The following is a 14,412-nucleotide window of genomic DNA, read 5'->3' as shown; positions in this document are numbered from 1 at the left end:
GAAGGAATGCTATCGCAGGTCCTTCCTTCCTGCAGCCGTCAGACTTTACAACCAGCAGTGTTCCTAGTAGACCACACACTAACTAAGACTTTCAAACTGACTGCATTATAATACACATTAACTGTGTTCACTTAAACTGTGAAAATATTTAGCTAAAGTGAATTTCAACTTAAGGTGCAATATATCAGTCTTTCAATCAGGTGTAATATCAATACTCCAGTCAGGAGTACTATCAACCAATGTGCAATATCAGTACCTATTGTTCATATTTTTCAAAATTCCTTGTTTATTTTGCTTGTTTGATATTTAATGTCCTTTTTACTGATGCCCTCTATTTTTTGCTATCCACTTTGCTGCTGTAATTCCGGAAATTTCCCCACTGTGGGACTAATAAAGGAATATCTTATCTTATCTTTTGTCACATTTAAGGCTGCTCGCTGAAACGTGACCTTGTCCGTTGGCTGTCCATATGTTTTAGTCTGAATCAAAGAACCTCTCTGGTGGTTAAAGGAGCTGATCAGTAACACAGGTGATGTTATCTCCTATTCTCTCTTGTATATATCTCTGGAGGCGACGGGCAGATCAGGTAAATGTCCTTTTGCAATCTGTTCTGCCTTTCTATGGGTTCTCTGTGCATGAAGTGTTTTACGTGAGTTATATGGGCCTCTGAACATACCATAAAGCAGCCCACATTAATGAGCTCTGCAGCGAAGACGGTGCCTCTGAAAATGTACTGAACACTTGCCTGGTCCTCTTTGGCAGCACTCTTCTCAACAGTGTCAGCTCTTTCGTTCTGCTGGTTTGACAGTGTTCCAACCCCCTCGGCTTACCACAGCTACAGTGTGAATCAAGGCCTCTTTGTGGTGATATTCCTTATATTTATTCCCAGGTTTGGTTTTTTTTTTTTGGTTTATTTGTTTTTTTCTTTTGTTTTTTTTTTTCACGCCACTTTTCTGCCTTTGTCAACCCAGCACATACCAGTGGTTGCAGTTGGAATTATCTGTACAATAAGCAGGCTTTGTTCTCAAAATGCCACAGTATGGTTGAAAGCCTGTCATCTCTCCATTTTTTTTAAACGGGGGCTGACCTGAGAATTGTTGGCATCAGCACAAAGGCTCACATACTGAATGGTGGCTTTATCTTCCCTATTCTAACAAGGCAAAGTCTCTGCAGCTAACCCATTCAGCCCACTTTCAGGAAATCTGGGAATAAAATCGCCTATTCTTTCCTAGAGTTAAGTGTTTTTTCTTGCTCTGTCAACAGCTGTAACATTTCAGCAAAGTATGGTCTATAAATGGAAGTTGATGTTCATTCTATGTGTGTGGTTGTTATTTTGCCTTATACTCAGCAAACCCCCCTCTCTTTTTCATCTGTTGATTCAGGTTCAACTACAGATCAACGCACCACCTCACTACAAATGGCTTCTACGAGTTCCTCAACTGGTTTGATGAAAGAGCCTGGTACCCCTTGGGCAGGATCGTTGGTGGCACAGTGAGTTTCTCTTTAAATGGATGCAGACTCCTTGTTTTACATCTTTGCTAATTTGTTTCATTATTCAGCAATTCTAGGTTATCTTTAGACGAATACATATTACCTTACAAACAACATTCTCAAGCTTGAACAGACCGACAGGAGCACACAGAAATGTGCATTTCAGTGTTCTGACCCTCTTGTTGCTCTCCTGGTGCAGACCTGAAGGAGACACCTCCTGGGGATGCCATAGTTCTGCTGGAGTACTTTACACTCACAGAGGCGATGACAGTGCCTAAGGGATGGAAGACAGTGAGTGCTGGCTTGCATTTCTGAAAAAAGGGCAAGATGATGTGCTCCAGCTCTGTGGTTATCACACTGTTCAGCCTCTTCAGGAGGGCTTATGCAAGGGTGCTGGAAAGGACTCTCGAGCCGATTGATGAGTCTCATATTGAGGAGGAGCAGTGCAGATCCCATCCCAGTCATGGAACCTGTTTAATCTTGGAAGGATCCCTGGATGGGTCATGGAGTTTGCCCATTGATTTGTGTTTTTTGCACTAGGACGTGACTTATGACCATTGCCGGCGTGCCAGGGCTGCTGATACAGTACTTGTTTGACAGAATGAGAGCGGTGTATGTATCCACGGCAACAAGTCAGATTATTTCCAGAAGGAATTGGGATCAGCCAAGGGTTTGCCCTCATTATTTTCATGGTAGAATCTGAAGACACAGCAGAGGCATAGAGGTTTTCCAGTTTGATTGCTCAGGATTGTATTGCTACGTTTTGCTGATGATGTGGCTGTGTCGGCTTAATCAGACCATCACCTCCTGTGTGGGCTGGCTCACTTTGCACCGGACTATAAAGTGGTGGGGATGTGACTCAGCAACTCCCAAGTCTGAGGCTGTGCTAATCTGCTAGATTGCCTCTTCCAGCTGGGGAGTAAGTTGCTAGCCCTGGTGGAAGGAGTACAAGTAACTTGGAATCTTGTTCGTCAGTGAGGGTAAAATGGATGATTAGGAGGTCTCCTACACGACTCCCTATGGAGATAGTCCAGGCTTGTCCACCTGGGAAAAGAATCGGCAGACCCAGAACATGCTAGAGGAATTACACATCCTGCCTGGCATGGGAATACTTTGGAATCCCCCAGGAGGTGCTCGCTGGGAAAAAGGAAGTCTGAGGTACCTTGCTGAGTGTGCTGCCATTGTGATCCTAACCTAGTTGTTTCAAAAAGAAAAGGATGGATGGATAGAAGAAGATATAACTACAGTGTATAGCCAAATATAATGCTAGCAGTACTTCCATGATTATTTTGGTAAAAGTAACACAAAATTAGTGTCATCAATAAGACATTACTATACACAGTAAGGAACGTAATACTTTATAATGAAAGTAACTGTTGATATATTACATTTGGAAGTAACTTGCCCAACACTGGCATTCTGTCCCTCACTGAGTACAGTCAAGCATCAAATGGCTTGGGGTTATCGGGGGTTAGGCAAGGCAGTGCAGGAATGCCAGAGAGCCCTGTAAGCCTCCGCTGGGCAGCATGGATTTAAGTCACAATCCAGCAGCAACAGTGAGCTGTTAACTTGACAGATTCCCCTCGGCTGCCATGGCCTCCCTGTTTACCAGCAGCAGTTGTGAAACATTGACCCTTTTCAGTGAAAAATACAACATTCCAATTCCATGCAATTTATCTCCCATTTCCCCTGCCTCCCCTCCTTTGTGCATCCCTTCTCCCAAACTCATCTTCTCAGCCCTGCATCCTGTAAGCTGTGAGGCCTGTGCGAGTAAAATACCATTGGCTGATCCATCTCCCTCTCCTCTTTAACAAACCCACCTGCCTTCTTTCGTTTGACCATCTTCATGGACCCACCACGTTTGTACTCTGAGCTGTAATTGCAGCAGCTAATGATGCATCAGGACTACATAATCCATGTCCTCTGTGCCCGAATAAATGTGGAAATGTCTCCCTACATGACTCCGTTATTGGGGCCAGCTGAGAGGCTGGGACAGAGCCTTGCCCTGGGTGCCTGAAGTGTGACTCTTTCCCTTCTCACTCTTTCTTTCTTCCTGTCTCTGCTTAGTGTAAACTCAATCCTGCAGGCTGATCAGAGAGTTGCTCTGCACAGTTGAGACAGCGAGGCATGTTAATGTTGTGCATTGCTATCAGATGTCGTTATCATTACAGCACAAACAGATGGTGCAGGGCAGGAGCTGTAGCCACGCTACATGCCGATGTTTGAATTTAGCATTCACTACGGCATAAGAGGCACAAGGAATTGGGATCCAAAACCCATCCATCAGCATTCATCTGTCATAGGCAATTACCGTCAGCCACTGGTAATTGCCTATGACAGACCTAGCTTATAATAATGGATGTGCTCGGTACATTACAGTGTGTGGAGACTCGGTACGGCCTTGTAGCCACACAGTGGAAGCTAAATCTCATGATTAGACTGGTAATTGGAATTGGAAGGCATATAGTTTAAAGTTAATTTTCATGACATTTGGAAGATCCCTGGGCTGCAAAATGCATTGTCTTCTGCATACAAATAAGCCTACAAAGCAAACAGAGCTTACATCTTTTCCCTGTACACTTGCATTGATATTTCATGAATTTATGAGTAAAAAAAAGAATAAAAAACAGCAGAAAATAGCTGCAGAGTAATTCACACATGGCTCATTTGAGGAAGATTATAGCAAGTTGTGCTCTCTTCTCAAATGAATTTCACATGAATGTCATTTAATTTCCCAGCTGAACATTGGATCATATATTTTGAATTGAGTGTCCACAAGCTACACCAATCTGCAAACACAGGACATGCAAGAGCATTTGCTGTATCAGAGCTTTGCTTCTGTGCAGTGTGACAATAGGTGCTGTGATGAACATCAGTATAATATATAATTTCCTTCTGAGCAGAACCGCTGTCTATCTGTAGATTGTTTTCCTTTATGAATATTAACTTTGTTGCTCTGTATATCAGTTTTTCCGCAAGAAGGTCTTACATCTCAGATTCAGATTAAACAGTCCATGATTAGAGCACGAGAAATAAGTGTTCAATACCATACCTAACATGGAAAAAAACAATAAACAAATATACAATCACTAAAAAAGCTTTACAACAAATGTGCTTAAAAAGTAAAAGTGTAGGTATGAGTCTATATGATTTTGAGGTGTTAGGCTGAGCACTTTTAAAGAGAGTGAGCGGCCAGGATATGTCTTGCACTCTGTCCCTCCAGTTACCATGCAATTACAGTGGTTATATTGCCCTTGCATTATACATTATTATTTTGAGCAGTGACATGTTACAATACACCTGTTATTTTGTCAGCAAATTCAATGAAAAGACCAAAAGTGGATCCTATTCTGTGTGCAGCCAAAGCTTGTCATGGCTTATTCCTCTGTGCCATTGATGTCGATTGTTACCAAAAAACTATTACAAACGTGTCCGTGAGCCGCACTGTTGCACCAGGTGACACATTCCGTCATTACCATGAACAAGGCCATTGTGGTTCATTCTGAGTTGATGCCACATGCATATTTTGTCTAGCTCACCAGCTGTGTGTTAACCCACGGCTGGAAAAAAATCCCCAAAAATTACACTATTTACTCCTGTGTGAGTAACATTTGCTGAAAATCAAATGTCCATCTGTCATAGGAAATTACTGTGGCTTTTTTTGAAATGTGGTTTGGGAGCAGATGTTTCTTAAAGATTTACATTTTCAAGAAGAACCAATGGGCTTGAGGCTGGGAGCCACAGACTGTTGGTGTTCGTCATTTGATTTGTTTACAATAGAATATATCGAATTTTGCCCACCTTGTTCTGTAAAAGTCTAAGTCTGTTAACAACCCACATTTGACTTAAAACAGTTGGCAGATGGTTAAGTCACATTCTGCCTTTTAGGGTTCACGGGCATTTTTAAATAGCATGTGGGTGGGTCATTCTGGCGGCCATGGTGAATGCAAATGTGTCCTTATAACATGCAAATCTATGCAAAATGCAGCAAGATCTAGGAATTGATGCATAGAGGAGATCTGACAGAGGCACTACAGAGGTTCTACCTGCTGGCTCAGTGATGGATCCATGTCCATTTCACTTTTGCCTGCTGTGTCTTTATAGGCTGAGGTGGGATTGGTTGGAAAAATAATGTGGTGCCTTGCTCAAGGGCACCATGATGGCAGTTGCTGGAGTAACTCACTCTTTTACCTGTATAGGCTAACTGTCAAAATCCCACATGACTGAGCTCGATAATTTTCCGAGCACAGACAGGCAGACAGGGAAGAAGGGCATTAGTTTACACCCACACTGCATTCAAAATCACAAAATGAGTGTGCAAGAGCTCTTATTTGCATCCAGCCTATGCTTTTAAAACATGCAGGGGTGTGGACAAGTGCTAGGTTCACCTCAGTCTGTTTCATACCCCACAATGCAGTTACCATCCATGACCTTTGTTTAGAAAACTTAAAATAGTTTATGAATTACAAAGTTGCAGTCCCTCCTAGTTTTCAAAAAAAAAAAAAACCTGTCTTGACATTTTAACAATGTCAGTCTCATGTGGAGTGGTGGTCTGTGACCCTTGTGGCTCCAGATGGAATTCATAAAACCACCTTTGCTCTATCTGATGGCGGTGACCGAGAACCTTTTGCCTGCCTGCACTCACTTAAACACACCCTTTCAGCCTCTATACTTCACTTCTTCTTCGTCGTCTCTCTCTCCAGCTTCTTCGTCTTTCATCATCTCTCCTCTGCCGTCTGCCTCTGCCTTTCTCTAATGTCTTGCTGTCTTTTCTCACCTCCTTTGTGCCTTCATTCTTTGCTCTCATCCTTATCCCTTTTTTTTAAATTCAAAATCAGACAGATGATCCTGACAGTCCTCATTAATTGTGTATGATAGCGTTAAGTCTCTAAGCACTCAGATGGGTCACACCGTTTGGAAGACAGACGAGTCGATATCAGTTAATGTGACACTTTGGTGCCTTTATGCTCAGGCCGGTCCAGCTGCCCTCTCCCTTTTTAGTTCCCTTTTCACTCCCACCCTCCCTCTGTTCCCCAGAGGACGACTGTCAGTTGCTCTTTCTCCTGAGCCATAGATAAGGAATGGAAGGCTTCTCTAATGTGACAGTCCATAACAACAGTGGGCTGTCAAGCCAATAAACCACTCTTTGTTGGCATAAGGACAATGCCTCAAGTGCATTTTTGGTAACTGCTTTTGTCAGTTCCAGTTGATGATATTTTCATAATGAACAAGCTACATAATGCATTCTTGAATGTCAATCTTGAGAAAAGTGTTGATAAATTATGCACAAAGATTTGTCTCCATCAAGCTCAATGCAAAATGTACTTGGCTATGACGAACAATCTCCATCATCTCCACAATATTTCGGGGACCTGGACCGTAACACAGAGTTCAAAATGGCTAATTATTACAAGAGTAGTTCTGTAAATGGCAGGATACCGCTCGCTCCATTAGACATAGTCCAATCCTCAGAGCCGAGAGGCAAGACATGGTTGATTTTCGCTGAAGTAGATTGGTTGATGACGCTTAGGTCTCCTAGGCACCAGCTAATTAGAGACATGAAGACCTGAGTTTATTAGCGGCAAGGCAAAGTGCATGGACTGCCGCCACAATGAAGACACATCAGGGATATCACTCACACGTTAAACATAGCCAGTGTGCTGCACGGGGCCCTAATTGGATCTGCTCTCACGTAAAGACAAGGCCTCGCTTACTCATTCCTCAGCCTCCGCTGAGTGGAGGGTTTAATTCATTCTAATGTTACGTTGAAGGACGTCCTAAATGACAACAAATTTGATTCCATATTCTCACATGTCACTGTCAGATGAGGCAAGCTATTCAGAGAGTACACCTTTGGGGAAATTGTTGATGGCCATTTTTCACTATTTTCCAACCTTAGGCAGTACACATCAGCAGATTAATTGATGATGCAAATAATGCTTGTTTGCTGGATCCACTGTTGGTCCAAGTCTTAGTTCACTTTACTTATATTTAGGGCTGCAGCTAACAAATATTTTAATAATCAATTATTACTTTGACGAATCAATTTAAAAAAAGGAAAGCATTTCAGCATTTCAAAAAACAAAGTTTAGTCCTTGTGTTACTGCACAGTGCTCTTTCAAACAACTCGGCAAGGCAAGCACAGACAAGGCCACTACAATAAATGAAAAAGAAGTTAACTGAATGGACAGTGGACATGCAGCCATGCACTGAAAATAAAAGGGAAATGTAACCAAGATTTAATCAGACAGTGCTCAAGTTTCTGTTGTGAAGGAATAAAGGAGTCGCTTTAAACTGTCTCTGACTAATACCATGAAATGGAGAAGAAACAGAAGGCATTTCTGTTTCCCTGCTCCCAGTCAGCGCTGATGAAGTGACAGGTGGTTGTGATGCAGCTTTCGTTTGTGAGAGCTGTCTAGCAGTCGCCGGTCAGAGCGAGCTCGTCTTTTAGCTCATCCTGACAGTGTTCCTCAATGTGTTTGGTCACAGTAGCTCTTGATGGCATAACATGCTCTGGCTGTAGGTACTGAACTAGTGCTTTGAATCCCTCGCTGCCTGCCACAATGCTGCCAGCATATGGGTCTCAGTCATACAGCAGAAGAACTGGGTGATGGCCTCAGACCGAAGTGCATCACAATGTGTGTATTCAAACCTACAAACCGACAGAAATTTTCTCCGTGGTTAATTGATTAGTTCACCACATTAGTTCCTGTAGCTCATCCATGTTCCTCCTGTAACGCACAGTATTGTTCTCATCTCTTTCTAAAATATTTTTAACTTTCGTGCTTCGTCTCTGGCCTTCACTCAGCTGCTGTTGCTCTTGAGCTGGAGCAGAGTAGTTTTTTTTTATGGTTCATTAAATAATTTTGCTGATCAACCGATTCCGACGCTGGTCTGCAAAACCTCAAAAAACAATGAGAAATGTCCAAAACAATTTCCTAAGGATCCCAAGAGCCCAAGATGACACAATTCAATGTCATATTTTTTCTGACCAGCAAGCTAAAAGCCAAAAATATAAATTTTACAATAATGTTGAGACGAGGAAAAGTTATTTAAAAAGAATGATCCTCATAATGTTGTCGACTGATTGGCCCTTCCACCCTTCATGCTTTCTTTGTTTTCTCTCTCCTTGCCCCTTGCTCAGGTGTACCCGGGGTTAATGGTGACTGCCGGCCTCATCCACTACGTGCTCAACCTGCTCCACATCACGGTCCACATTCGTGACGTGTGTGTCTTCCTGGCGCCGGTGTTCAGCGGTCTGACAGCCATCTCCACCTTCCTGCTTACACGGGAGCTGTGGAACCAGGGTGCAGGGCTGCTGGCGGCCTGCTTCATTGCCATCGTCCCTGGATACATCTCTCGCTCCGTCGCTGGCTCTTTTGACAATGAGGGCATCGCCATCTTCGCCCTGCAGTTCACCTACTATCTCTGGGTATGTACACATTAGAATCTTACTGTACATGAAAATGCAAACATTTAATTAACATGTGGATATACACCTCTGATATTTAGTTTCATCGTTATTCTAATGCTCACTCTTGGGCAGCTTCTATCCCAATAGTGAGGGCTTAGTCTGTTGTTTTTAGGGAAGAGGCCTTATGTACCCAAAGAAGTAGCCCAATCTGCTTGGCCTCAGATGTTCGATTATCTATCCAGACCCTTGAAAGGCACACCAGTCATCTTTCTTGACCATTTGGAGGCCAGGAAACAGACTTCCACACTGTAAAACCATCACAGTCAGATGATCTTGAATTGAAGAGATTTTGGATTCAAGATTGAATAGCCCTCCTTCCAATTTACTTTCCTACAATGCACAAAGTAAATAGAGCAGGTTGCGCTCTCTCCAGAGCCGCTGACCTTTTTGGGTTTGCACCATCAAACGAGTTCAACAAGGTCAAACTTATTTTGTATGTAGCAGATATTTTCCCACTGTGATTAAAAAACGTAATTTGTCGAGGTTATCCTTGATCTGCGAGGCAGACCTTGACAGAACACAGAGATTCCAATATGAATACAGCTTGAATGCTTGCAGGAACTACAGTGCAAAGAATTTCTGAAATGGTCGTCCACAGCAGGTGTAAGGAAGGAGCTTTTCAAGCTGCAACATGTCTGAAACAGACTTTTCACTGAACCTCAGTCTGTCCAGTCTTTTCAGTTGCATCAGCAGCTACCTCACTGCCCCGCAGCTATCGTCCTATGAAAGCATTTCGTGTGTGTGCGTGTGTGTGTGCGCGCGTGTGTGTGTGCATGTGTGTGCGTGTGTATGAGAAATTGAAAAGCTCTGTTTTGCAAACAGTTTTATCAGCATCCCCCTCTTTCTTGTTATTGGAGTTGACCTCGACAGGTATTGAGTTCTTCCACTCAGTATTGAGCTGTATCCGTTCAGCGATACATACTATAATACTCAGGGAAGGATTTATGTGAAAATGAAAATGTGGAAAGGAAACTTGAGATAGAGAAGAACTCAGTATTTCCAGCTAACCAGGTAATGGAGAACGAAGCAATCTCCTTCTTAAAAGCACTAATAGATGCGGCAGAAATAATAGAAAATAAAAGAAAAAATGAAAATAAGAGTACAAATTAATGAATTACTGTATGTAGGTGTCGCTGGATGCTACCAATATTTTGAGCATGTTACATTTACGTTTGCATTTATTCATTTTACCTAATGCGATGTACAAATGAGATACAATTTTGGGGGAGGTAGAAAAGGAAAAAGCATGTTAGGTAAGTACTCTTGGAAGATGTAGGCAGAGAATCTGCTGACCCAGTCAAGTCTGATGAATGATAGTTGAGGGGCCGCACAGGAGAAGAGGTTGGATTGAGATTTCCTGCCTTGCAGTGATGCTCGGACTTGTTTGTACTGAATGTGGTGAACAAGACTGCTCATAAACCTGAATGAGGGGATCCAGGTAGATGGGTGCCATGCTAGTGGCCACTCTGTGGGCGAGAATCAGTAACTTGAACCTAATGCGAGCACCAGCAAGGATCCAGTGGAGTGGAATGAAAAGTGGAGGAACAGGAGCTGTTTTTGGCTGGTTGAAGCCCAGACTGGCTGCCACATTTTGAACCATTTGCAGAGGTTTTACTGGGCATGCAGATAGCCTTGGACTTGAAAAACATGGATTTCCAAAGTCAATGTTGTCTTTTTTTCATGAAAAAATACAATAAAAATGAATGGATGTTGGCAGTACATGATAGTATAACTGTTAAAACTGATCTTGTTTCTGCTGCATTGAAATTGCAAATATTCTAAATACCTAAATATCACCGTCTTTCATTAGAGCACTGTGAGCATATTTCTTATTTATACAACATCATGTCATGGTGTCTATAAAATTAATTTCTACCAACAAAATTGTCTCATGTTCCTGTAGACTGCCGCAATATAATATAAAAAGGTTAAAGTGAAGCAATTACCTTCATCATTGTGAAAGAATTTTACACTGGTGCTGTTAAACTGTAGCAGGAGCGGGTGTTGAATGAAAACAGACATTTGGTGAGTCCGTAGTTTATATTGTAGATTCAATCAATGTAAAAGAGATCAAGCAAAAGGCTTAATTGATTTTAAGGTAGTAATTTGCACGTAACAGCTTTGCCAAACTGAATCTGCAAGGAGCCAGCCACCCCGTCTACAGGGCCCTTCACCAAACATGCATACAACAATGAAACCCCCCACCCTCACTGCATAATGTCATGTAATTGTTCTTATTTGCATTACTCCTGCAGCTCAGTGTAACTTGGCAATGGACATTACTTTTTTTTTTTAAACTTGGAGGCTTTTTGCATTATTTAGAAACGATTATTACATGATTTGATGCTGCAATCCTATTGGAATCAAAGGAAACATACAAATAAGCTGCATGTCCATTTATTGACCAGCTGTAGCTGTGTCGTTGTAGGGAGACTTATCATTCTTGGCTGGTTCACATCAAGTGCACAAGAGTTGCAGACAAGTAAAACTCCAGTTTTATTTAAACTACATTGATTATTCTTTTCATTATACCCGCAGCGTTCAAACAGGACCGCCTGCAGCTCTTAAACAAAATAACCCCTCTGCTAAAAACAGAGCACGACTAACTGGAGTCCCACATTTATGCAGACTTGTATTTGGAGGCCACACTGTGGTGCTCATCAATATTCAAGATAAATGTTCACTTAGCTGATAGTTTGGTGAGCCAGTTGCTGCACAGCACACAGTTGCAGATTCAGGCTACTGTTAAGCCTGAACTATCCACACAGCAAATGCAAAGACATGATTGTCACAGACTGAAATCAAGATCGTCACCTGACGTTGTTCACGTCGCCTGTGAGCGCATTAAGATTTCTCTTTATAAGTGCCTTCAGATGAAACATAGAGTTGTTGTTGATTCTGCATATCTTCATCTCCATGCAGCTTGGAAATTAACAAATGGAAAGGAAGTTTTTACACGACAGTTGGAAGTGAGAAGCAGCATAAATATTTTGTATCGTACTTTTATTTTGCTTTCCATTTTTAATGCAAATTTGCCATTCGGTCTTTTCTGTTTCCAGGTCAATATATATAATATATTATTATTATATGTTGATGCAGTTTACATATATAATTTAACTGTCATTTGAATTGTCAGTGGAAAAGTCGTACAGAGGCACAAATTTGCTGAATGGCAGCGGCGCCCCATGTTAGACTGCCTGTCCTCATCCAAGGGTGTTTCAGTAAATGAAAAGAAAAGAGCTCTCATTATGCATGTCACAGACGGCTGGTAAGGGTGGCTCGTAGGCTGTTTGTCCAATTTTTATTTTACCTTCAATGTGTAGATCTCTTTTATGCTCCAGTGTAAAGACATGCTGCACGGTGGAGGCTTTCATCCAGGTAAAAGTAGTGAAGCAGGTATTTCGTCATGCTATGCCTCACTGCTGTTTGTTACAGCATAACAAGCTTGGCAGTACAGTTGCCGCCGGGTTGGAAGGGACCCTTTTATCTGTCCAAGGACTCAGCCATTCCAGTTTATGTCACTTTGTCAAATTGTGCATGGATGCATCTCTAAATGCGGTTTCAAGGTAGTCACTAGGCTCGAGTGTGCTTGATGACAGCTCTATGGCTCTTTTTCGAACTCGCTCGCTGTCACTGATCTGGCAATGACCTACAGTTTAGTGTCCAGGTGGCTGGCTGAGCACGCCTGTTGTGTCTACAGTTTAAGTCCCGATATAACACGATTGGCACCACGTCTGTACCGGCTCAGCAGAGTGAAACCAAGCAGCTGATGGTGTCACTCACTGGGAGTGTTGACATCCTCAAATATACAGTGCATATCTAGCCAAACATACTTACAAACAGACAAATAAACATAAATACGTATTGTTCACCTATTCATAGGTATTGCATTTCCACCAACATGCACACGTTTGTAGACTATAAAGTCAGAAAGGAGCATATATTGAACATTTTAGCAAAATTTAGACAGTAAAACTGACTATTCCAAAGCAAAAATATAATATAATATAAATATCCATCAAGATAATTTGCTCTGCTAGTTTATATTGGAATTCTGCACAGAAAGAACCAGAAACCAATGGAAAGTCACAAAACTTTGTTGAGAGGTGGCATAGTGAGAGAGTTGGGCAACAAGAAACACAAACTGTGCACAGTGCTGCAGCTGTAGATGCAGTGCGCAGTGTAAAAGGTGAACTTCACGTGAACTGTCTCAGGATCTGCAAAGAACTGAATTGAAATAATGCTCTCTACTCTAAAAGAATACTTAGAAATAGTTCATCTTGCCGTTTTCAGCCAAGTGATTAATATAAATGGGAACGATGAGTAAATCATGGCAGCTTTCATCCTGATTCCAGTCTGTTCCCATCCTAATACATATAGGTTCTTTTTTTATTATTCTGCAGGACTCTCCAAAAATCATCATTTAACTTTTCAGGGCTCACCATAACCATGTCTCTCACACCGGGACATCTTTGTCTCCTGTCCATTATAATGGCCTCTTGTCATCTCATGCATATAATCAGCACATCCAGAAGTGAGGCAGGTGTTCCTCGCAGCAGTCATCACTGCCTGTTAAAGCTGGTTTGAGTCATTCTGGAGAAAGATTGTTGATGTCGCCATCTCTCCTTCTTCACAATGTGATTACACATTAGCATGCCAGATTTACCGTCTCTCTCGGTCCCCCGGTCCCCTCTCCCCTTCCCTGTGTCCTGTGCGGGAGCACGAACGCCACCTGTTGCTGATTGGATGGAATAGTGTCGCGTGACTTGATCCGAGCCACTTTGTTTCCCGTTTGCAAAGGCAGGGTTGTGTACAAAAAACAGATTTTTTGTACACAGAACGGACAGCTAGTGGACTGTGAGGAGATATTGGCTGAATATCAAATCCAGCAAATATCAGCAATCTTCCTCCAGAATGACTCACCCCACCTTTAAGGTGACGTGTCATCAGTGAAGCAGTGCCGTCAAAAAAAAAATCCCCCTCTGCTCACCTGCCACCTCTCACGTCCTCTGTTCTATTTGGCAAGGGCCTTGAAAAACAATCATCCAGGCCACGCACCACTGCTTCCCATTATCAGTCTCATTTACCCACATTTGTCTTTGGCTTTCTTTCCTCCTCTCTGTCTTTCTTCCATCTCGTCTCCCTTTAATTGTCTTTGTCTTCTTTTGTCCCTGCCATTGTTTTGCTCTTGCCATGTTCTGCTTTCCGTCTCCACTTTCCTGTTCTTCCCATCATGCTGTCTCCTCCTATATCTCGTTAATGCTCATTCCTGTCTTCAGCTCTCTGCCTTGTCTCCTTGCTCCTCTCCGCCACATGGCAGAAACGCACAGAGCCGTTCTCTCAACTCTCAGCCCAATCTTCATTATCCGACTCCTTCATTTTATCCGCTAATAACCCATTCAACTGCACTCGCTTAATCTCTGTGTTTACCCCCCCCCAACACACAC

The 14,412-nt window shown here is 42.4% G+C and overlaps 1 protein-coding gene across 1 annotated transcript in view; it reads left to right on the top strand.

The window, feature by feature from the left end:
• The window catches only part of LOC139345925 (dolichyl-diphosphooligosaccharide--protein glycosyltransferase subunit STT3B), a 76,932-nt gene that overhangs the window by 31,079 nt on the left and 31,441 nt on the right, over positions 1–14,412 (top strand). Inside the window, exons 2-3 of the mRNA XM_070984809.1 lie at positions 1,383–1,491; positions 8,636–8,923. Of these exons, the coding sequence (XP_070840910.1) occupies positions 1,383–1,491; positions 8,636–8,923 (397 nt within the window). The remainder of the gene's footprint in view (positions 1–1,382; positions 1,492–8,635; positions 8,924–14,412) is intronic.

The sequence above is a fragment of the Chaetodon trifascialis genome, chromosome 17 (assembly GCF_039877785.1).
Source record: "Chaetodon trifascialis isolate fChaTrf1 chromosome 17, fChaTrf1.hap1, whole genome shotgun sequence".
NCBI classification, from domain to species: domain Eukaryota; kingdom Metazoa; phylum Chordata; class Actinopteri; order Chaetodontiformes; family Chaetodontidae; genus Chaetodon; species Chaetodon trifascialis.
This window is presented reverse-complemented; position numbering and strand designations above follow the sequence as displayed.